The sequence below is a fragment of the Pseudochaenichthys georgianus genome, chromosome 9 (assembly GCF_902827115.2).
Source record: "Pseudochaenichthys georgianus chromosome 9, fPseGeo1.2, whole genome shotgun sequence".
Taxonomy (NCBI): domain Eukaryota; kingdom Metazoa; phylum Chordata; class Actinopteri; order Perciformes; family Channichthyidae; genus Pseudochaenichthys; species Pseudochaenichthys georgianus.
The window spans coordinates 41,231,501-41,254,761 of record NC_047511.1 but is presented as its reverse complement, the minus strand read 5'-3'; the positions used below and the strand labels follow the sequence as shown (position 1 = coordinate 41,254,761).

Genomic DNA, 23,261 nt, shown 5'->3' with positions numbered 1-23,261 from the left:
AAACGGTGAATTTTGCAGATAAGCGACTAGTTTGCAGGTATGTAATAACATATGTCATGTGTACCATTGCTTTCCCCTTATATACATGTGTATCATATCTTGTCTATATTAAAACCAATGTTTAGGGGAAATCCAGTCGTTAGGGTTAGATTAATTTAGATCTGGTTAGTATAACACATATTTTTAAATAAATAAATACTGTGGGCGTCCCGATTACCTTCATTCGATCTTTTGACCGTTTGTGAATAAATTGCCACATCGCCGAGCAGGTTTGCTTCTTTGTCTTAAAAAGGAATTTGACTTGTCCTGGCAGGAAATGCACATGTTGTGATGAAAATGGTTTCATAACCCTCTGATATTTTCAGTGAGTCGACATGATGACAGGATTAGAGAATTAGCAAACAGCCATTATTCCTGTTATAACATGTGAAGACTGCCTGGGGTACTTTAGGAAAGTGCATTTACATTATGGAAACAATGTTGAGATCCAATTAATGATAGATTACAATTCTTCTTTGTAGATGCTCCTCTTGTACATTTCACTTCTCTGCATTTATCCGACAATAACTTCTGTTTACGTTTAAGACTTTATAGCCAACAACTCTCAACAGAGATAAAATCCTGGCTGAGCCAAAATGTCCTCAACGAGAGCAAGACCGAGGTCATCTTTTTTGGATCCCAACCTCCAGCCTCCCCGGTTGATATTCTGGGCTCCCTCAATACAAACATCCTCCCCTCTGTCTTGAACCTTGGAGTGACATTCACTAGTGCTTTTACATTTCATAAGCAGGTCAGCACCGTAGTCAAGAGCTGCTTTTTTAAAATACGACTATTGGCCAAGACCAAGTCGTTTTTATCTTTTAAAGACCTAGAAAGGGTTATTAACGCCTTTGTAACCACAAGGCTGGATTATTGCAACGCTCTATACGTGGGTATGGACCAGGCCTCAATTAGACGCCTGCAGCTAGTGCAGAACGCAGCTGCGCGTCTTCTCACTGGCCACAAAAAGTGTCACCAAATCACCCCAATTCTGGCCTCACTGCACTGACTTCCAGTTCAGTTCCGAATTGATTTTAAACTCCTTTTATCTGTTTTTAAAGCACTAAATGGGCTGGCTCCGGCCTATATAGCAGAACTCCTCTAGCGCTACACCCCAGCCAGAGCTTTAAGGTCTGCTGACCAGCTGCTGCTGGTAGTGCCCAAGACCAGGCTAAACACCCGAGGGCACCGAGCCTTCGCAGCAGCTGGCCCCAGGCTCTGGAACACTCTGTCCCTCCATGTGTGGTCGGCCCAGAGCCTAGGGGTTTTTAAATCCTCACTAAAGACTCACTTCTTCTCCCTGGCCTTGTAGTCAGAGCGGAGCACGACTCCTGACATTTCCCTGAGTGTGATTTTTGCGGTTGTAATTTGTTGTCTTCTGTTTGCTATTGTTGTAAACTAAGTGTTTTTATTGCATGTACAGCACTTTGGCTCGACCAAAAATCGTTTTAAAAATGAGCTATATAAATAAAACTTGATTTGATTTGAACGCATTGTTTAGATAAAGCCATGTCTTTCACTTTTGTTGATTTGTGGCCCTTGTTGCTCAGTCTTTGGCTCTAACTTACTTTAAACTCATTATTTCTTCAGGCGGTGTTTAGATAATTTGATACCCCTCCTGACTCGACACATTTTAATCAAATCCAAGTGTATTTATAAGCCCTGTATCTCAAAAACGTGAGTGTCAGTGGGCTTCACAGATTAACAAACGCGAATGAGAATGCTTAAAGATAAATATTAGTCAGTATTAAAAACTAATTTAAGTTAGATTGGGTATTTCTTTCACTTAAGATCATTTAGGAATATTTAGCTGATAATACTTTTGTTCTGGATACAAACCTTCAATTTCAGAGATCCTTTTCTCCGTGTTCTTCTCCATGACCTTCTGTCCGTATTTGATCTCTGCCACTTGTGCCACTTTCTCAGCCTCTATAACACAAATAAGCACTTTTTGTATAGCAATATTTTGTATAATGAACTTCTCTTCATTGTTTTCTTTGTCTTACCTATTATAGCTTTGATCCTTTCCGTCTCCGCCTCCTTCTCCACCACCTTCTGTGTCTGCTGAGAGATCAGCAGCTTCGTCTTCTCGCTCTCCCTAAAACACAAACACACACTTCACATTATAACACACATCAATGCATGTACAGAGCAGGCTTTATACTGTTTAGGTGGGATATCTAACACTTGTATTATCCTGCGTGTGTTAACATTTATAGAACAATTCCTCCCAACCTCAACATGTGCAGAGGCGTCACCTTTGTGGGTCTACACATTTTCCATGCATCCTTAGAAGCACAATTAGTATTTTAGGTGGATGTTATTGGTCTTTATTTTAAATTCCTGGATCAACTTCAGGAACCAGTGCTTCTATAGTTTACTTTAACGAGACATTAATGCTTGGCTTGTGTCATGTAGGTTAAAAGTGTTTACCCCGCATAGCAGCTGGATTCTATAATACAAGTTTACACAAGAACATTTTTCTAGGGTTCCCACACCTTCTTAAATACATCCGAGTACTTTTCAAAGACTTTCCAGGCTTAATGTCCTCAATTAACAGGACTCAACACGGCAAGGTTACATAAATACACTTGAGCCAGGTTTCATGTTCAAACAATGATGCAACTGCAGGTAAGAAACATGCAAGAGAGAGTGGGACATAGCCAATTTAGAAAATGTTAAATAGCAAAGACCTTTATTTTCTACTATTTCGAGTCAAAATATATAAATTCAAGCACTTTCAATGACAGATGTCTTTCGAAAGAAAAGTCAAAGCCCTTGATTTTTTCCCCTTAAAACTCACATTTCAAGGATTTCAAAGAGCTTGTCATCTCGGTTAACCGTAAACAACTAACTATTAAATGAACTTGACAATTGGACTTGTGCTGCTTACTAGGATCCATATTAATCATAGAAATATGAATGCATCACAGCTTTCTTAAACATCCAAGTCCTTTGTAATTATGAAGTGAATGGTACTTATTCCTACTATAGTCAATAAAACAATATCTTTTCATAAAATAAACATAGCACAAGCCAACACACTTCACTTTGACATCACAGGCGGTTCTTTGGAGATGATCAGGACTTGGTTTTTTACTGATGTGCATGAAAACTTGGTCTCTGAAGCTTTTTTTGTGTTTCTTTTAGGATTCCTGGTTTCTGACATCATTCTCAACTCTCAAACAGAAAGAGAAAGAAAAACCTCCAGACTTCAGACTGAGCAGAACGATACCGAAAAAAACACATGAGACAGCCCGGAGACTTGGAAAGCGTTTGGGAAAGTCTGAGCCTGTAAGAGCAGGCATTTGGACTGGGCATAACATTTCATATACCTCATTCACACCAACGCAACTCCGGTTCAAGCTCCGTGCTAGAGCTTTTCAGGTTCAGGTTCAGAACCGGTTCTTCGGTTTAGCTCCGGCTCTTTTCACACCGCCCAGAGTCCGACTGGTGCTGCGTCATTGCGTCATCGTTTGCGTGATGACGTAACCGTTTGCTGCTTCATAAAGCCAAACCGCGCGGAAACCCCTCACAGCTCACACCGACAACAACAACAACAATGGCCGATTGTGCTCCAGCTTCCTCTGTACCTCTTCAGAAGACCAGATTCCCAGTAGGTAGCTGGCCTCTTCAGTGGACCACTGCTGCTTGTTAAGTTTCTCCATCGTTGTGTACAAGCTGGATAAAACGCCGGCTTTTTGTTGTTGTTCAGGAGTGCTTTCAATCTTGGCTTTGCATCTTCGTGTCTTTGCCTCATTGGGAAGATTTTCTATTGCTTAACGAACCACATCAATCAGTGTCTGTTCATCCCTCAAGTAATCCTTTTAAAGTTAGAACAATACAACTGCTAGTTTGAAGGGAAATTGGCTTTATTTAATAACCTGGAGCTTATTTCCATAACCAGGGCAATCTACTCTCATCACATATCTGCTGGGATCTGTTTGTATTACTGGCTTTCAGTCAAGTAAGCCACACACACTTTCTCACAGCCTGAAAAAACAAAGGTCAACATTTACTGAACCGCTTATGAGAAAGTGAAACCAAAAGTATCCTAATACCACGTCTCATGCCTGTTGAATTAAAGGCAGTATTTGCAGTAGATAGAGATTAAGTGTAGCTTTGCTAAATGGAAAGTTTTGCTGCCATAAAAACAGGAATTTTGTCATTAGAAGCTGGTCACAACTCATGCGGTCGTCTGACTGCTCATGCTGTGCCTCCATTTACAGTAAATGATGGCACTGCTTCCAAAGAGCTAGGAAATGTGGGTTGGTGAGTAATTGTTACCGTAAACCTCAGGGATGATGTCAAAACCCCCCCCAAAAAAATATTCAAAAGTGAGCGCTGCCTCACCGTCCCAATACCAACAGAGCATGTATCCAAAGTAGGGCTGTCAAACGATTAAAAATCTGAATCAGATTAATCACAGCTTAAAAGTCTCCCTCCGCAACCGGTTGGCGTAGTTTTGGCACAATTCCGTTGTACAGAGTAGACCGACGTTAACAGCAGCCCTGTATGTGCACACGGAGACCGACTCTGTCGTCCGGTGATTTTACCGCCTTCTGGAAAAGCTTCACAAGTAGGCCTACCTCGGTACGCAAATGCGCTTTGTGACAGTGACGGTACGCATTTCAGATTACGCACATAACCTGCGTACCAGTTATGTACACCCCTGTACTATAGAGAGGCGAAGTCCCTCCCTTTCCGGGAGCCTCCATGGGACCCCGGAAGCGTAAAATTATACATTGAAGTCAATGGAGAGAGAAAGGTTATCTTTTGATCCCGTTTGAATTGTGCCACGAATGACACATATGATGTTTGTCAATTTAAAAGAATATTTTGCAAGTCAAAAAAATTAAAATGTGTCGTAAAACTGTGAAGTTACACATTTTTTTGTGTGAAACCGCTGAGTGAACTACAGGTCTCTTGGTCTCGCACAATACGCGTCACCATCACAAAGATGGCCGTCACGTTAGCAAATTTCACCTGTTTCTTTCAGAATGAGAATAAAAGTATAAAACGAGGTGACTACAAGTCTGGACACGTTGAGAGCTGTACATACACGAAAGGGGAGTTAGTCGGTTCTGTAAGAGCAGCGGGACCGGCTTTACAAGATGTTGGTGAGTAATATGAGTGCAATGTGTAACGTTAATGTCAGCTAGCTAACATTAGCTAACAAGGTACACTAACGTGTTTTGTTTCAGTAACTAGTGTTCTCCTTTAGAACTTCGTGGTCTGTGTGTGCTGTGGATAACAGTGTTCACAAGAACAAGGTACACTCCCGTGTTTTGTTTTAGTTGCTCTTCAGATTGAAGCGGACAGTTTTATATCGACTATACTATATGTGTGATCTCCTTTTACATCTCGTTGTGTCATTTGAGTTTATTTGCTGTGTGTAGATTCAAGGGTTTTGGTTATCTTGTCAATTTGTTTGGTTATCCAGGCACAGCTGTGCGTGACTCCCTCGGGTACACTGGTATGTGTTTTCCTAATGTAGAGAGCATTGATTAATTAATAAACTACACACTGAGTCTAGATCCTGACCAAGTCCTTTTTTTATTGTTGATCAAATGTTCTTCAAAAATGTATTCATACACATTTAGAAAAATACAATGTACAATCACAACCAGTACAACACACATTACAAAAAATACAGAAAAAACAAACAATAACAACAATCAGACAAAACTATGGAAAAATAACCCCTCCCACCCCCAGATCCGGACCATCCTTGTATTATTGCTCATTCAATCTATTATAGCATGCTAACAAACATGGTACTTACTTTATTTGTACAGATCTGCATGGGAGACGATGGCGCGATGCAGAGCGCTGTCTGTGATTGTGCACGGGGGATGTACAAATGCAGCCACGCTGCAGCATTGGCAATATGTGCCATGTGGCAGATCAGCTCCACAGATGTTGAGTGCCAGTGGAGGAAGCCTGGCACTTCCAAAGTAGTCCAGCCGGTGTCTCAACTCTACCAACAGTGAGAGGAGACATACAACCCACTGGCCAGAGACATCGCCACTCAGGATGTAGACTGGTTCAGGTCTGCACTGAGGGGCGCACAGTGTGGCATGGCATGGCTTTTGTCACCTGAGCCAGAGCCGCGGCCTCAACATCAGGCCATTGTCACCGTGCCGGGGCTGGTGAAGGGGCATGGGGGTCGGGGGCTTGAGGGGCCTCAATGCGACTGAGCAGAGACCAGCAAGCTGCCATCCAGACAGCCACCGGAGGACAGCGGACAAAGTGGCAGTTACACAGGCGGGGTAGGTTGACAGCCAGCAAGTTTGGTGCTGTGCTGCGGTCGGGACTTTCATCCACTCCATGCGCGTCCCTCATGAAGAGGGTGCTCGGGGGGTACAACTTGGACGGAGTCATGGCTGTCAACTGGGGGGTTGTAAACGAGGCCGAAGGGGTGAAGGCTTTTGTGCAGGCCTATCAGGAGACAGTGTTCGAGTCTGGTCTCTTTGTGAGTGAGTCGGTGTTTTGGGAGCATCCCCCGATGGACTTGTGCAGCCATCTGCCCTGCTGGAGGTGAAGTGTCCACCATCATTATATAGGATATATATATATATATATATATATATATTTGTATACATATCTGTAAATTGTATAATTTTATTTGATTTAAAAGTATTTTTGATCCGTCTATAAACACAAACTGAGTAAGATTGACAATAAAGTTGACTTTGAAAAATATATATATTCTTTATGAAAATAGTTGACTGTTGGAGAAATGAAACGTTGGACTGAACTACAACTACGCCTTTAAATCTCTACGGACTGTTCTTCAGTGGGATGGCAAGTTCCTATCTTTAAACATTTATTAGTTTTTTCTCAGAACAGATTTGATTTTCTGAAGTTAATTTAACTTAACCATGTAAGGTCATTATTAAAAAGGTACAATCAATTTGTTTAGGGTTGAATAAAATAATGATAAACATTTCATTTGGATAATTTACTGACAGAATAAGAAACTCAATGATGCTCTACTCACCTGTTCCTTTTTATAAAGTAAAACAGTTGAAACGATAGATTTTAGTAAACTTAAAAACAACCTTCTCCAAAAGCTATCAAGGAATATACCGAATACTTGTTTTAGAACTTTATTACATATTTTTATATAAATAGTTTGAGTGATTCATAATTGACAGAAGCTTGTGTTTACACTGACCTGTCACTCATATATTAATGTCTTTGTAACTTCAGTAAACCACTACCTCACTCATTTCTTTCATCACGGTTCAGTAAACTAAGTGACACATGAACCAGTTTAATAATTATAATAACGTAGGATTGCAACTCTTTGAAACTGTAGGTGGCTCTTTGCTTGGTTCATCTTACTGGGGGGGCAGCTACATGGATGTCGGTGCAGTCCACAGTCATTGTGCAGTTGAAGGCAGAATGAATTTATTATTGACTCCGAATGAAGCACAACTTCATGTCATACAATACATTGACTTTGTCTGTAATTTGTTTGTAAAAAATAAAGCATTGATTAGCAAGCAGGACCTGCAGGAACAGAGCACGGTGATGGATGGAGCTGGGAAGAGAGAAGAATAAAGAAAACAGATCAACTTCATTATCGGATATTAAAAATTCAATTTCAAAACAAGTTGCCGCTCCTACAGTTTTCTAGTATGTAAAGATGATTTCACATGACCTATGCACAATATCACACTCAATACATGTGTGTCTCTGGGGGGTGCATTGTGCCTTTGATGTATATAAATAATATACCATAACCAAATACTATTACGTACAGTGGAAATCAGGTTGCCAGAGCAGGTCAGTCCAGTGTGCATGTTCCTCAGGGTCTCAGCAGTTACAGGTGAGGTAAAGAAAATAAAAGAGAAAAAGGTCAGTAACAACACTTTGAATAATTATCTCTTTTAATAATGTTCTATCAGTAATCACTCAACAACTGTCTTTCCAACAAACAGATTGACTCACTATCATCACAATGAAACACGTCCAGAAGAATGGACCACAGATGGAAATTAGCTATTAGCTATAATCTGTCATATTGCATCTCTTCTCTTTGCTGAGATTAATGTTTTTGTATGCATGGTCCTTCTATAAATAAATAAATGTCATGCAAAGCTGCCTGCCTGCCTTCCTTCCTTCGACTCTCCCTGAACTGCCTGATCTTTTAATGTTCAATGTTAACCATTTGAGCAGATAGCATTAAGTAGAAAAGATCGCAGATGCTAATCTGCCGTTAGCCTACCTCCCGCCCCCTTAGCACCTGGCGGAGGGGGCGATAGGCTCCTCTTCAAATGTTTCACAAAATATTTACCATCATGACTACTCTTACTGTTTAACATTTGGGTTCACTTCATGTTAAGGCTAATACAAATGACAAGGCTAAGTAATGTGATGCTAACTAACGTGCTCGCTACTAGCTATGTAGCTAGCTTGACTGTGTTCCATGCACAACATGTGTATTACCTGAGATGTTTGGTCCAACGACTCCTGGTCCTTTCATCAGACGGGAAGCGATAGAACGAGCAAGTGGTATGATCACTTATGTGATTACAACCTGGTACAAAGCACACAGGCATATTGTAAAAGTGAATTTATTTTTAGCAATCTCTTATTTATTGGAGGGAATAAATCAGTTATGAGATCTTCTTCTTCGCTTTAATTACGAGTCGCAACCACTTGGAGCATTATCGCCTGTGACATCACTTACATGTGTTAAATGTAGTATAGTTGTTAGGTTGGAGGCGGGAATCATAGCCATAGAAGCCCGGCTCCGCATCTTAGAAAGTAACTCAGTTAAAGTAAAGCCCATGTTAGCATGTGCGGACCGGCAAAATGTAGCTCCTCTTAGCCGTCCCCCGGCAACTCCCGAGCAGCAGGGAGGCTGGGTGACTGTTCAGAAGGGGCATAACGCGAAACCCGCAGGTCCCCACCAACCCGTTCACGTATCTAACAGATATTCCCCACTCAGCGAGACACCCGCTGAGAAGCCAACTCTGGTTATTGGTAGCTCTATTATGAGACACGTGAATTTAGAGACCGAAGCCTCCACAGTCACATGCATTCCGGGGGCCAGAGCGGGCGACGTTGAGGCGCATCTTAAACTGCTGGCTAAAGATAAACGTAAATACAGTAGGATTGTTATTCACGTCGGTGGTAATGATGTTCGTTTACGCCAATCAGAATGCACAAAACTTAATGTGGAGTCGGTGTGTAGTTATGCTAAAACAATGTCGGACACCGTAATCTTCTCTGGTCCCCTCCCCAATCTGATCAATGATGACATGTATAGCCGCATGTCATCATTTCAGCGCTGGTTGTCTTGGTGGTGCCCAGCAAACAATGTGGGCTTCGTAAATAATTGGACAGCCTTCTGGGGAAAACCTGGTCTGATTAAGAGAGACGGCATTCACCCTACTTTGAAAGGTGCAGATCTCATTTCGGCAAACATTTCAGGGCTTTGTGGACGTAATCCATGACAAACTGGAGTTGAGACCAGGAGGCAGAGTCGCAGTCTTACACGCTTCTCTGCGCTCTCTCCTAGGCAGTCACCCATAGGAATCCCGAACCCAATAAAATACCCAATATTAGCGGTGTGTGTGTCTGCCCAAGGACAATTTAAGGTAAAACCTAATAGAAGTGTCATACATAATAACCTAATAAAAGTAAATGTAACAACTACTACAGTGCAACAAAACAGGAAGATTAAATGTGGTCTCTTAAACATAAGATCTCTAGCATCTAAAGCAATATTGGTAAATGATTTAATATCAGATTATAATATTGATATATGCTGTCTCACTGAAACTTGGTTGAGACATGAAGAATATGTCAGCATAAATGAGGCCACTCCACCCAGCCATGTCAACACTCATATTGCTCGAGGCACGGGCCGAGGAGGTGGAGTTGCAGCAATCTTTGACTCAAGTTTACTTATCAATACTAAACCAAAATGTAATTATACCTCTTTTGAAAGCCTCGTTTTTAGTCTTACGCATCCGACCTGGAAAACTTTGCAGCCAATCTTATTTGTTACAGTGTATCGTGCACCAGGTCCTTATTCAGAATTCTTATCAGAATTCTCTGAGTTTTTATCAACTTTGGTTCTTAAAACAGACAAAGTAATTATCGTAGGTGACTTTAATATTCATGTTGACGATGATAAAAATAGCCTTACTGTTGCATTTAACTCTATATTAGATTCTGTTGGTTTCTGTCAGAGTGTAAATAAACCAACCCACTGTTATAATCACACTCTCGACCTTGTTCTGACTTATGGTATTGAAATTGAGCAACTATTAGTCGAACCGCATAATCCTGCTTTATCCGACCATTTCTTAGTAACTTTTGAAGTACTGTTACTAGACTACAAAGCATTAGTCAAAAGCTCTTGCAGCAGAAACCTATCTGTTAGTGCTATAGCCACATTTAAGGAAGAGATTCAACCAATACTTAACTCGATAGCATGTCTGCATGTAGGGGAGGAAACTTATACAAAATGTACACCACCCCAAATTGATCATGTTGTTGATAGTGCTATAGATGCACTGCGAATAAAATTAGATTATGTTGCTCCTTTGAAAAAGAAGAAAATAAAACAACATAGATTAGCTCCATGGCATAATGCCGAAACCCGCAAAATAAAGCAAAAGTCTAGACAACTTGAAAGGATATGGCGTTCCACTAAACTTGAAGAATCTCGTTTAATTTGGCATATTACTCTCAATGAATATAAGAAAGCACTGCGTAAAGCGAGAGCAGCCTACTACTCTTCATTAATAGATGAGAATAAGAATAATGCAAGATTTCTTTTCAGCACTGTAGCCAGGCTGACAGAGAGCCACAGCTCGATTGAGCCTTCTATTCCCATAGCACTCAGTAGTAATGATTTTATGTGCTTTTTTAACGATAAAATTGTTACTCTTAGAAACAAAATTAATGACCTCTTGCCTTCGACCAGTATAGTGTTATCAACAGCTCCCGGAATCGTAAGTTCTAATATTACACTAGATAGTAAACTAGAATGCTTTTCAGCCATTAACCTTGAACAATTACATTCAATGATTCTCTCTTCTAAACCATCAACGTGTATGTTAGACCCAATTCCAACTAAGCTGTTGAAGGAAGTTTTTCCATTAATTAGCACTTCTTTATTAAATATTATGAATATGTCTTTATTATCAGGCTATGTTCCACAATCATTCAAAGTAGCAGTGATAAAACCGCTTCTTAAAAAGCACAACCTCGATCCAGAGGTTTTAGCCAACTATAGACCTATTTCTAATCTTCCGTTCCTCTCAAAAATTCTTGAGAAAGCGGTCGCAAAACAGCTGTGTGATTACTTAAAAAACAATGATTTATTTGAAGATTTTCAGTCTGGCTTTAGAACACATCATAGCACAGAGACAGCTCTGGTTAAAGTCACAAATGATATTCTAATAGCCTCAGACAAGGGACTTGTCTCTATTCTTGTTTTGCTCGATCTCAGTGCTGCATTTGATACTATCGACCATGATATCCTATTGCAAAGACTAGAGCACTTAGTTGGCATACAGGGAACTGCTTTAGGCTGGTTTAGGTCCTATCTATCTGAACGCTCTCAGTTTGTACGTGTTAACGATGAATCTTCCACGCAAACCAAAGTTAGCCATGGAGTGCCACAGGGCTCAGTGCTCGGACCTATTTTGTTCACATTATATATGCTTCCGTTAGGCAATATTATAAGGAATCATTCTGTAAACTTTCATTGTTATGCGGATGATACTCAACTATATTTATCAATCAAGCCTGATGAAATTAATCATCTAAATAAAATTCAAGACTGCCTTAAGGACTTAAAAACGTGGATGACCTTAAACTTTTTGATGTTAAACACGACCAAAACTGAAGTTATTGTACTTGGCCCGAAGAATCTACGAAACAAATTATCTAAAGACATACTAACTATGGATGGCATTAATTTGGCCTCCAGTGAGACTGTAAGGAATCTTGGTGTTATATTTGATCAGGATTTATCCTTTAACGCCCACATAAAATCAATTTCAAGGACCGCCTACTTCCATCTACGTAACATTGCAAAAATCAGGCATATCTTGCCTCAAAACGATGCAGAGAAACTAGTCCATGCATTTGTTACTTCTAGGCTGGATTATTGTAACTCTTTATTATCAGGGAGTACCAAGAAGTCAATCAAGTCGCTTCAGCTGATTCAAAATGCTGCGGCTCGTGTACTAACCAGAGTTAGGAAAAGGGACCACATTACTCCTGTTTTGGCTGCCTTACACTGGCTCCCTATAGAACACAGGATAGAATTTAAAATTCTTCTTCTCGCCTACAAAGCCCTTAATGGGCAGGCGCCATCTTACCTTAAAGAACTCATTATACCCTACTGTCCTACTAGGGCATTGCGTTCCAAGAATGCAGGGTTGTTGGTTGTTCCTAGAATCTTTAAAAGTACAATGGGAGCCAGAGCCTTTTCTTATCAAGCTCCACATTTGTGGAATCAGCTTCCAGTTTGTGTTCGGGCGGCAGACACCCTATCCGTTTTTAAGAGTGCGCTTAAGACCTTCCTTTTTGATAAAGCTTATAGTTAGGGCTGATTAGATTCAGCCCCTAGTTTTGCTGATATAGGCTTAGTTTGTCGGGGGACATCTTACTTCTTCCTTCTCTCTGTCTATACCCGTGTACACTCATGTTCCGATTAACCCAGCTTCCCCAAATGTCTTTCTTTTTGGTGTCTATATACGCTGGGATCCGGAGTCATGGATGATCCTGCGGTCCTGTGTCCTGGATCGCGAGCGCTGGATCTTGAGTCGTGGCTGTGGTCCTGGATCATAGGTCCTGGATGGATATCCTCGTGGATTCATCTTCCTATTATACACACATGCATTTCCAAACATTTGGACTACCTATGTTGCAAATGTATTATCTTTTCAATTTACACACGGCATCTATTGCACGTCTGTCCGTCCTGGGAGAGGGATCCCTCCTCTGTTGCTCTCCCTGAGGTTTCTCCCATTTTTCCCTTTAAACTGGGTTTTCTTTGGAAGTTTTTCCTTGTACGATGTGAGGGTCTAAGGACAGAGGGTGTCGTATTGTCATACTGATATTCTGTACACACTGTGAAGACCACTGAGACAAATGTAACATTTGTGATATTGGGCTATATAAATAAACATTGATTGATTGATTGATTGATTGACTTACGCGAGCCAGAATGGGATTTGGGATTTGTAGTCTTTGTAGTCGCGTATTTTTCATAGTCTTATATTTCAACAGTTTTACGACAAAATGTGACTTTTTTGACATGGAACTTATTGTTTAAGATTGACAAACATCATATGTGTAGTTCGTGGCACAATTCAAACGGGATCAAAAGATACGTGTTCTCTCTCCATTGAATTCAATGTTAATTTTTCGCTTCCGGGGTCCCATGGGCCGGAAGTAGATGGGCGTGACTTCGCCTCTCTATAGGGAAAGTATCTCCGTCGGGACTTCCTGCAACAACACCACGCCGTTATCTTGATTCTGATTGGCCAGAAGCAAGAGGCAAACTCTGGGGAACAGCCGGGAAGCCAATACGGAAGTGCCACACACTGCAGTTCATACATGGGCCGCTAGGGACTGGCTGCAGAAATTTCCATAGATCCCCATGTTAAAATGCCCAACTTTACAGCAGAAAAAAAACATGTTTCTACCCATGGATGCAATAAATATTGTTATCGATATAGTTAGATTCCACCTTCATGATTATGAATCTGTGAGTGAATTGTTTTCTAACACGACCCTTTTATTTATATTAGGTCTTAAAGTGTTTGCATTAATTAGGGCGTGGTCACGTTGATGGACACGTACATGCCTCACTGTCAGCTAACAGCAACTTGTCCACTCTGCTAGGCTACAACCATAGAGGCTACAACGTTAGTTAGTCACAGTACTGTACTTGACCCTTTAGCTTTAGTCGTGTTCGTGGTGATTGTGCCTTTTAGGGAATATTGTTACAAATACCAGACAATTAAAATGTCGTGCTGTGCGCTTGAATGTACTAACAGAACTTCCAAGAAGTCTAAAATGATAATATTATGCATGTTAACCCCGTTCGCAGGTGTTTGTGTGCTTGGTAGCTTAGCTTGTTACTTATTAGCCAGCTAAGGACGTAACCCTTTATGCATACATATACATTTTAGTTTATGATTCAGCTTTGGGTAAGACTTTTATAGTCTATGGCTATGACGCCCATAATGCTAAACGGGAGCAAATGTTAATATGGGACCCAATTATCCCAGTGGTGGCCGCCGGAGCTAACGGAGCCGCAGGGGGCTAGCTCCAGCCGGCGTCCCGGAGCTAGCCCACTGCGGCTCCGTTATGTCCGGGCGGTGGAGTCCGTCTTTTCTCAACGTGTGAATGACAAGCATTAAGAATAACAAAATATAGCTAATTCTCTTGCAGATTGTCTCATTTGATTATGAATGTAACGTTTATATAGGGGAACTACACTGTTAGCAGTAACTTGGTATGCATGTATTTCATGTTAGCTTAGCTTCTTAGCCTGAGCTAGCTCTATTTACTTCCAGTTCTGAGGCAGCAGGTCCCGCCTCGGCTCCGCCTCTTTGCCCTCATTTGGAGCAGGCGGGATTAGACTCTGACGTCACAGTCGAGCCGTTAGTGTCCGACTCCGCTACTAAGGGCTTCACGGCAACTCTGCAGAATCCTATGGGTGACGTCACGGACACTACGTCCATTTATATATACCAGGGGAGATTTCCAGTCGATCGCGAGATGTGTCTAAAAATAGAACAACAATATTCTGTTGTATCGTTAATGTCCTATAACATAATCTTCCCGTGCCAGAATAATGCACTTGAACGCACCAAAGCTTTGTGATTGGCCGGCGTGACCCCACTGTGTGGGGGCGTGGCTGGTGGGCAGTGGGCACTATTTCGCTGACGTTGTCCGTGTCAACAGTGACAGTCCGCACACACACAAGACCGCAATCACGGCAGAAGCAAAAAAGCCCCAAATATATCATTTTCACTCCGAGTGGGAGGATGATTATTTTTGTATCTATTCCAATTCAAAGTCCATCTGTCTCATCTGCAATGCGAGCTTGGCTTTATCGAAGAAGGGTCTTTTAGGAGCGGCATTTCAAAACAGTGCACAAACGCTACGAGACGGAATTCCCTCCTAATTCTGCCCACCGCTCCCAAAAGGGGAGGGGCCTGAAAGGACAGCTAAATGCACAGCAGTCCATTTTCACCAGGCCCAACAACAAAAGCAAGGCTGCTACCAGAGCATCTTATCGTGTCAGTCACGTTCTTGCGAAACACATGAAGTCTTTCAAAGACTGCAAAGTTGTGAAAGAAGCATTCCTGGAGGCTGCCGACGCGCTTTTGGGGGACAGTAAAAATAACAGTAGCATTTCAACAGGTTTTTGATATAATAAAAACTCAAGTTAGATACCGTTATTAATCAGCTGTAAGTTTTAGTTTGTTTGAACTTATTCATTATAATTATTGTACAAAATGGTATAAGAATGCAAACTTAAATTGATTATAGTCTATCATCAATTCAGGTTAAGAAACTAGTGTTGCTTGCATCCTATTTTAAAAAGGCATTTCTTTTTATAATCTACTAAAATGCAACAAAAAAAGGGTTTGATTCTATTAATTTTGTCTTTTTTATTGCACGTTGGCAGCAGATTCCTGAGTAGCTTCAGATCTGAGTTGTCTTATTAGTAAGCCTAATTTATACTTTTGTTGCAACACTATTTTTATATAATGGCAAAGAAAGGGTTCAGAGTATTTTCTTTTTCCCCGTGTCATATGTGGCAGCACTGTTCAATGTTTCTTGAAAACATTACCCACTGTAGTATGTGACGTGCGAATAAACACCAACTCTGTATCAACAACACTGTTGTGTAACTTCAGTTAAATACTTGTATGTGTGTAGATTAGAAAGAGGTAAAATAAAGGATCTGCAGTATTTTATGAAGTATTAATCGTACGAAGGTCAGTTTTATACAAGTAGAAGTGTGTATTTACCTGGTAGTAGGCTGTCAGTAATGGCTACGCCTCTCTATTTGGACTTGTAGATCTCGGCAGACTGGCAACTTTAAAAGTAGCTCTCTGTTCAAAAAAGGTTGGGCACCCCTGATATATACAGTCTATGGCCAGAAGACATTATCAAAGATGTTCTATTGAGAAGACGATCACTACGTGACAAAAGTTTTCAAAACAGTTTCTGGTCTTCGGTATTTCCAGACAAGTGGCTACTGAAATCAATCTTACTAACTGCGGTCTGTACAATTCTCGGCGCGAGTTGGCAGACTTTATTTTGCTTACTTTAACATCATTGTTCATGGTGGGGCTAAGCCATTTCTTGGTATGGGTGTAGCCTACGCCAGCCATACCCTGGCGCTGCCACTGGTGCGATGTATGGGGCGGGCCATTCTGCACATGCGTTAAATGCAATTAATTAAAAAAATTAATTACCGCCGTTAACGCGATCATTTTGACAGCATTAATCCAAAGATAACAATTCTAATCAAGAGGCAACAATTCAAATGAACATTCAATTATATTATAGTGACAATAGCCAAGAAGAAGAAAAGACTGAAATGTATGAGCAAAGAAAGACAGAAACAAGGAGAAACTATGCATCAGCTGGTTGGTGTGTTTTGTTTAATCCTAGACTCCCTTGTCAAATACATTTGAAACTGTATGTAAATACTCCTGGTCAAAAATATCTAAAACCCTAAGGTTCTCAATTTAAAAGCAACTCAGCATAAAAAACACAATAAAGTAAGACAGCGTTTTCAAGCAACTCATGGAAGCAAAGCAGCGTTAGCTTCGATGGCTAGTTAGCTAACGTTACAAATGTCAACACAACCTGTGTGCTTGCTAAATATAAGAAACCCTGCTTTTTTTCTACCTTTGTCTGAAAACATGTAAACATTGTAAACGAGTGTAAACGAGTGTAAACGAGCTTTAATGAGAATGTGCTACTATATTAATATTAAATCTGGCCCGTCTTATTCAATTTTTTCATTTACATTGTATATACATAAGGAGCGTATGGCACCTTATTCATGTATGTTCACCACACAACTGTCATAACATCCTGTCACTGCATCCCAAAAATAAATTAGTTTTAGCAGATACTCCTTATAAAAAGGTGCTTCAGACGGTCTGGAGATACTAATGATTTCTATGTTACTGTTTGGGGCTATAAACAATGATCTTTGTATACTTCCGTACCATGCTGCGAATGGATCTGGCCCTTCCTACATCCAGGACATGGTTAAACCGTACACCCCAGCACGTGCACTCCGCTCTGCATCAGCCAAACGGCTCACTGCACTCTCGCTGCGAGGGAGACCCAAGTTCCCATCAGCAAAAACACGTGGGTTTGCTATCCTGGCTCCAAGATGGTGGAATGAGCTCCCCATTGACATCAGGGCCCTTTCTCATTTCTCCAACTCCCCTCCTCGACTCCCCTCCTCGACTCCTATCCTCGAGACTTAGTCCCGCCCACAGGAGATGCGAGCCGAGGAGGGGAGCCGATGAGAGAGGAGGGGAAGCAGCAGGCGGTTAGAGAAATGAGAACTCCTCTCCTCTGAGCGGTCATATTAAAGAGACGTCCATTAATGATGACAGGAGGCACAGGAGCCCTCTGTCTGATGGACAGATGTGTTCATGACCACTTCCATATTTACTTTGATTCATTCACAGTGCGGTGTAATGAGACAATAACAGGCTACAGATGCGGGGACACACACACACACACCCACACACATATATATATTTATATAAATATATGCCATTTCAGAATCAAACAGAGCACTCTCATAATAACGTAACACCATCAGAGACTGGATATATCCCCCCCCCCCCCCTCTCTGGTCTCTACAATGAGGAAAATAAATTACGGGCCAAAAGTTTTATTTGCAAGTATTAAAAGTAAGCAGAGGACACCAAACCAACTGAAACCTGTCTGTCCGCTGCATCTACGCTCTGTACAACACACACACCTACAGCTCCTAAAGCATATAATCAGGCTACAGCCGTTGTGTATTTTATTATGTGAAGCACTAAATGGTTTTAGAAAAATATGGACTCTTTGTTTGTAGATATAACTACAGCAAATACAGAGAGTAATGTAGGCCTGTTATACTGAGTGATATATATTATACACACTGCTCTGCTTTCTGCACGGACCTCACAGCTGTTCTCTCTGTAAACATCGCGTTGCGATGAAAGCAGTTAATACAATAATATCCAGGGGATGCATGCAGAGCTGTCATTGGCTGAGATAAGTCCGGCCGTGCGTAACGCCTCTCTGTGTCTGATGTGCTGCTGAGCAACACCGGAGCCCCCCAGGGAACTGTGCTGTCACCTTTTCTGTTCACTCTCTACACCTCCGACTTCCGCTTCAACTCCGGCTCGTGCCACCTACAGAAGTTCTCTGACGACTCCTCCATTGTCAGCTGCATCACAGATGACAATGAGGAGGAGTACAGGGCCCTGGTGGAGAACTTCATAGGCTGGTGTGACAACAATCACCTCCAGCTCAACATCAGCAAGACTAAGGAGCTGGTGGTGGACTTCAGGCGGAGCAGCAAGAGGCCTCTGACCCCCGTCACCATCAGGGGGGAGGATGTGAACAGCTACAAGTTCCTGGGAGTGCACTTGAACCACAAACTGGACTGGACAGACAACACCGATGCTCTCTTCAGGAAGGGACAGGGCAAGCTGTTCTTCCTGAGGAGGCTCAGGTCCTTCAGCGTGTGCACGAGGCTGCTGCAGATGTTCTAGCAGTCTGCGGTGGCCAGCGTGCGCTTCTTTGCCGTGGTGTTCTGGGGTGGAAACACAAACACTAGGGACACTGGCAGGCTGAACAAGCTCGTGAGGAAGGCTAGCTCTGTCGTGGGAGTACAACTGGACAATCTGGAGGAGGTGGCAGAGGGGAGGACGAGGAGGAAGCTCGACAGCATCCTAGAGAACCCCTCCCACCCACTCCACGCAGAGCTAGTGAAGATGAGGAGTACGTTCAGCCACAGACTCATCCCTCCACCACAACGCACCAAGCGCCTCGGACAGTCCTTTGTGCCTGTAGCCATCAGGCTGCACAACAAGGGGTTAATGATGAAAAAGAAATCAAATTAAATCACTGGTCATAAATATACACTGTTTTCACAACCCATGTTAACTTGTCACTTTAACTTATTATGCACTTTATAACTTAGATGATGACGAAATATGTATATATGCTGACAGTTATTTTACTATTCTCTTTTATTATTATTATCATTATTTCCTTGATTTTATGTTATTTATTTTAGATTTTAGATTGTATTGATCTGTGTGAATCTTTGCTGTACTGTTTTTTTTTCACGCTTACCTTGTTGCTGCTTTGTACAACTGAATTTCCCCTCGGGGATTAATAAAGGTTCATCTTATCTTATCTGTTCACGGAAATGCATCCACGAAGGAGCCGTGGAGGACCGTGGAGGACCCATCAGTGTATCCTCGGTTATAGCTCCTCCAGAGAGCCTCCTCGACGCTCGATCCTCGAAGTGCATTTAGAGGAATGAGATGTCCTTCAACATGGCGCGCTAAAATTCATTTCCGGGTCACTACCGGAGGACCGAGGAGTCGAGGAGGGGGATTTGATGAAATGAGAAAGGGCCCAGGACAGCAGATAGCTTACACACCTTCCGGCGCAGACTGAAAACTCATCTCTTTCGACTCCACTTCGAGCGATAGAACTACTAACAAAGCACTTATATACTAATAAAGGACTGGCTTATCTAAAGCCAGTTGAGTAGCACTTGAAATGTTTTTGCTCTATGAAGCCTGATGTACTTTATGATTCTATTTTCTTCAAGTTTGTATTCTGTTGGTCGAACGCACTTATTGTAAGTCGCTTTGGATAAAAGCGTCAGCTAGATGCAATGTAACGTTATGTATATTTGCAATGAGGCTCATTTGCAAAACAAAGGGTCCAGTGTTTTCCCAAACGCCTGCTTAAAACATCCTTTAAATATATGCAAATGTCACAGGAGCACAAACACTGTGCTGTTATCTGCTTAACAACACAGATTTATTACACAGGAGTATTTCAACATTTGCAGGTACTTTCAGTAGTTCTCGCTTCCTTTGTTTGCACAGGTTGCACAGGTTTAATAACTACAAAAAGCCTCGCCCTTCTTTTGTTTAGTTACCTCTGAAGTCCCAGTAGATTTCATCGGTAAACAGCGTATGTGCTGTGCAGGCAGCAACAGCTCGCTTTTGTGGAGGATGTTCCACTTAAAATATTTAGAATAACAGTAAGCTGTGATGCTTTTCTAGAGTTGAACACATGTCATGCTGATGCCTGATAATGAACAGCTGAAAGAAACTCCTGGGAATGAAGACGCCATCTAATATGAAACAGATTATTCAACACATCTGTAGGTAGACATGTGTGTTGCATTAACTCGGCTTCGTGTGGGTCTCTGGCTAGAAGTCTGGCACGGTGCTTTACTTTTATACAACAACATCTAAATTATTTCCTTTGTCTTACTTGCAGACTGTGGCTGGTTCCCCGCTGTGCTTTTATGAACCGCACTACAACTTACTGTCGAAATGTTGCCTTTTAGTAAATCACATAACTTGGATATCAGGCACTGTTACTTTTATCCTATCATTTGTACCCGTGCTACTCTATTTTACACACAGAGACAGACACACACACCCAGCACCAGCAGACACTTTCTACGCTGTTATGGGCACTCTTTTGCACTAATGAGCATTTTTTACTGTAATATATTCATCCACCTCCATTTTGAAGTGACTTCTCCCAAAACAATTATGGTTTTTTGTTCTGAGGGAAAAGTCAGAATTCGGAGGAAATGTTTTTTTTTTTTTTAATCCTCCCAAAAAAAATCATGTGGCCCTAATCCTCTTCCGTATGTGTATGCATGTCTTTTTATTTAAATATACAATTGTATTTTTTTATCTTCGGGATTGTGGGAAACAGTATTTCGATCTCTGTCTGTACACAGAAACTGAAAGATTTACAATAAAGTTGACTTTTAGCATCTTTTATTTCTGTTCTCTTAGCTTAAGGGGGCCCTTTTCTGGTTTTGGACAAGTATGAACCTGGCACTTTTCTTAAGTCTGTTCATGTTTTTTGTAAAGCATTTTGAATAGCCTTTTTGTTGAAATGTGTTTTATAATACACTTGCCTTGCCTGACTGGAAAGCCTCCTCTCTTTATCACAGCTGCTGTTACGGAGCACTGATAATATTTGAGTGAGATGCTCACAGACCGACAGGAAACGGCAGAATCTTACGGGACTTGGCAGGGAGGAGGATCCACTTGGGAGGGAAATGATTGCACAACACAGGCAACGGGGGTCAGGGAACATTCCTCTGTTGGCAGGGGGACAACAAAAAAAAACTCACATGAGCTCGTAATTCCTGCGAATGCTCTCCGGGATGATAGGCTTTGTGACACGGACCGCCTGCGGATCAGAGGAAGAGAAAGAAAAAGTTTAGTCCGAAGCCGGGGGGAGGAACATTTATAGAAACATTAAACCCCCGGGGAGATATCAGAAGAACGAGAAGCTGAGAGAAGCCGAACTACTTTTATTATCACCAGTTGGGAATAGAAATGTTGAAACTATTGTTTTACTTATTTATTTCACCGATAACAACAACATATTCCTTTGTCTTAAAATGACTTTCATTTTTTTGTTTGCTTTTATAATCACCTATACTTGCACTCTGTAATTTCCCCTGTAAACGGTTTTATGTTAGGATAAAGAAAAAAACAACAGATAAAATATGCACAAATATACATTTAACAATGTATAGAGTAGTGTATTAAAATAAATAGTGATATCGATGCTTACAATCCAATTAGAGCTCAAATGTCTTGTGTAATACGGTAACAATGTTAAAGTATTATTGCCCAGTACGCTTACTGGTTTCCCAGAAACAGACATTGTTATTTTAACTGTACCTCGAAAGTTACAGGAACCATTAGTCAAGAGTATTAAAGCCCAGTGGAGCGTTTAAACACTAAGCAGGGTAGGGAGTTTATCTCTGTGGGAGGATTTAATGAGGGGGGGGGGGGGCACTCAGGCTTCAGGTCTGGTGTTGTTATAATAAGCTCTGCAGGACAGGGGCTTCACAGAAGGTTGTGAAAGTTAATACAAGGCTGTGAACTGTTATAAAAAGACTTTTGTCATCATCTCTTTCTAAAGCGTTTCATTTGTTTGTTGTTATTATTTATAACTGTAATACCCTGGCTCTGTACCGCAGTTCATTCTGAGTTTAGATGCCTTCAAGCTTTAAAGAGAGACGACACGGTAACCATCTTTGTAAGGCAAACCCATCCTTTGTTTAACACTTTGTCAGAGCAGTATTTATACAGATAAATCCCATTGAGACCATTGATCTCTTTTTCAAGGGAGACCGGCTCAAGTGGTTCCACATGAAAACAGGACGTCTGGATTAGAACACAAATTGTGCCTCAAGCAACAGTGAATCACCTTGAGTAGGAAATTGCATCCCGTAATGCTTAGATAACATAAATGATTGGTTCCGAGTGCTTTCCTTAGTATTTTTATGATGAAATTCTGTAATTTTCACTCTGTGATAAATAGTTTTCCTCCGAAAACCCATGAACAAAGACCAGAGAATGTGCACACCGTCACCGCTGTGCTTCCCGTCAAATGTTTCCTTATGAGGGTACATATAAAGCTGGGATGAGAAATGTATGTTTTTGGTGTTATGACCCTGAGCCATTGGGTCCTGTGTGTTGATGTTGTGTTATCTATTTTCTCTCCTCCTGTATGTATGTATGTATGTATGTGTGTGGGTGTGTGTGTGTGTGCGTGTGTCCTAGCATTACTCTACTTGTGGGGACTCGCATCCCAAGGTTAGGTTAAGTCTCCAGGAAATGCATGTAAGTCAATGTAATGTCCCCTGAAGTGATGTATACATGGTGTGTGTGTGTGTGTGTGTGTGTGTGTGTGTGTGTGTGTGTGTGTGTGTGTGTGTGTGTGTGTGTGTGTGTGTGTGTGTGTGTGTGTGTGTGTGTGTGTGTGTGTGTGTGTGTGTGTGTGTGTGTGTGTGTGTGTGTGTGTGTGTGTGGTGTGTGTGTGTGTGTGGTGTGTGTGTGTGTGTGTGTGTGTGTGTGTGTGTGTGTGTGTGTGTGTGTGTGTGTGTGTGTGTGTGTGTGTGT

General features: G+C 41.5%; 1 protein-coding gene across 1 annotated transcript in view; it reads right to left on the bottom strand.

Annotated features, from left to right (window-relative positions):
- The window catches only part of LOC117452633 (erlin-2-like), a 39,105-nt gene that overhangs the window by 5,847 nt on the left and 9,997 nt on the right, over nt 1-23,261 (bottom strand). Inside the window, exons 2-4 of the mRNA XM_034091342.2 lie at nt 21,476-21,534; nt 2,046-2,137; nt 1,879-1,968 (exon numbers count right to left, since the gene is read on the bottom strand). Of these exons, the coding sequence (XP_033947233.1) occupies nt 1,879-1,968; nt 2,046-2,137; nt 21,476-21,534 (241 nt within the window). The remainder of the gene's footprint in view (nt 1-1,878; nt 1,969-2,045; nt 2,138-21,475; nt 21,535-23,261) is intronic.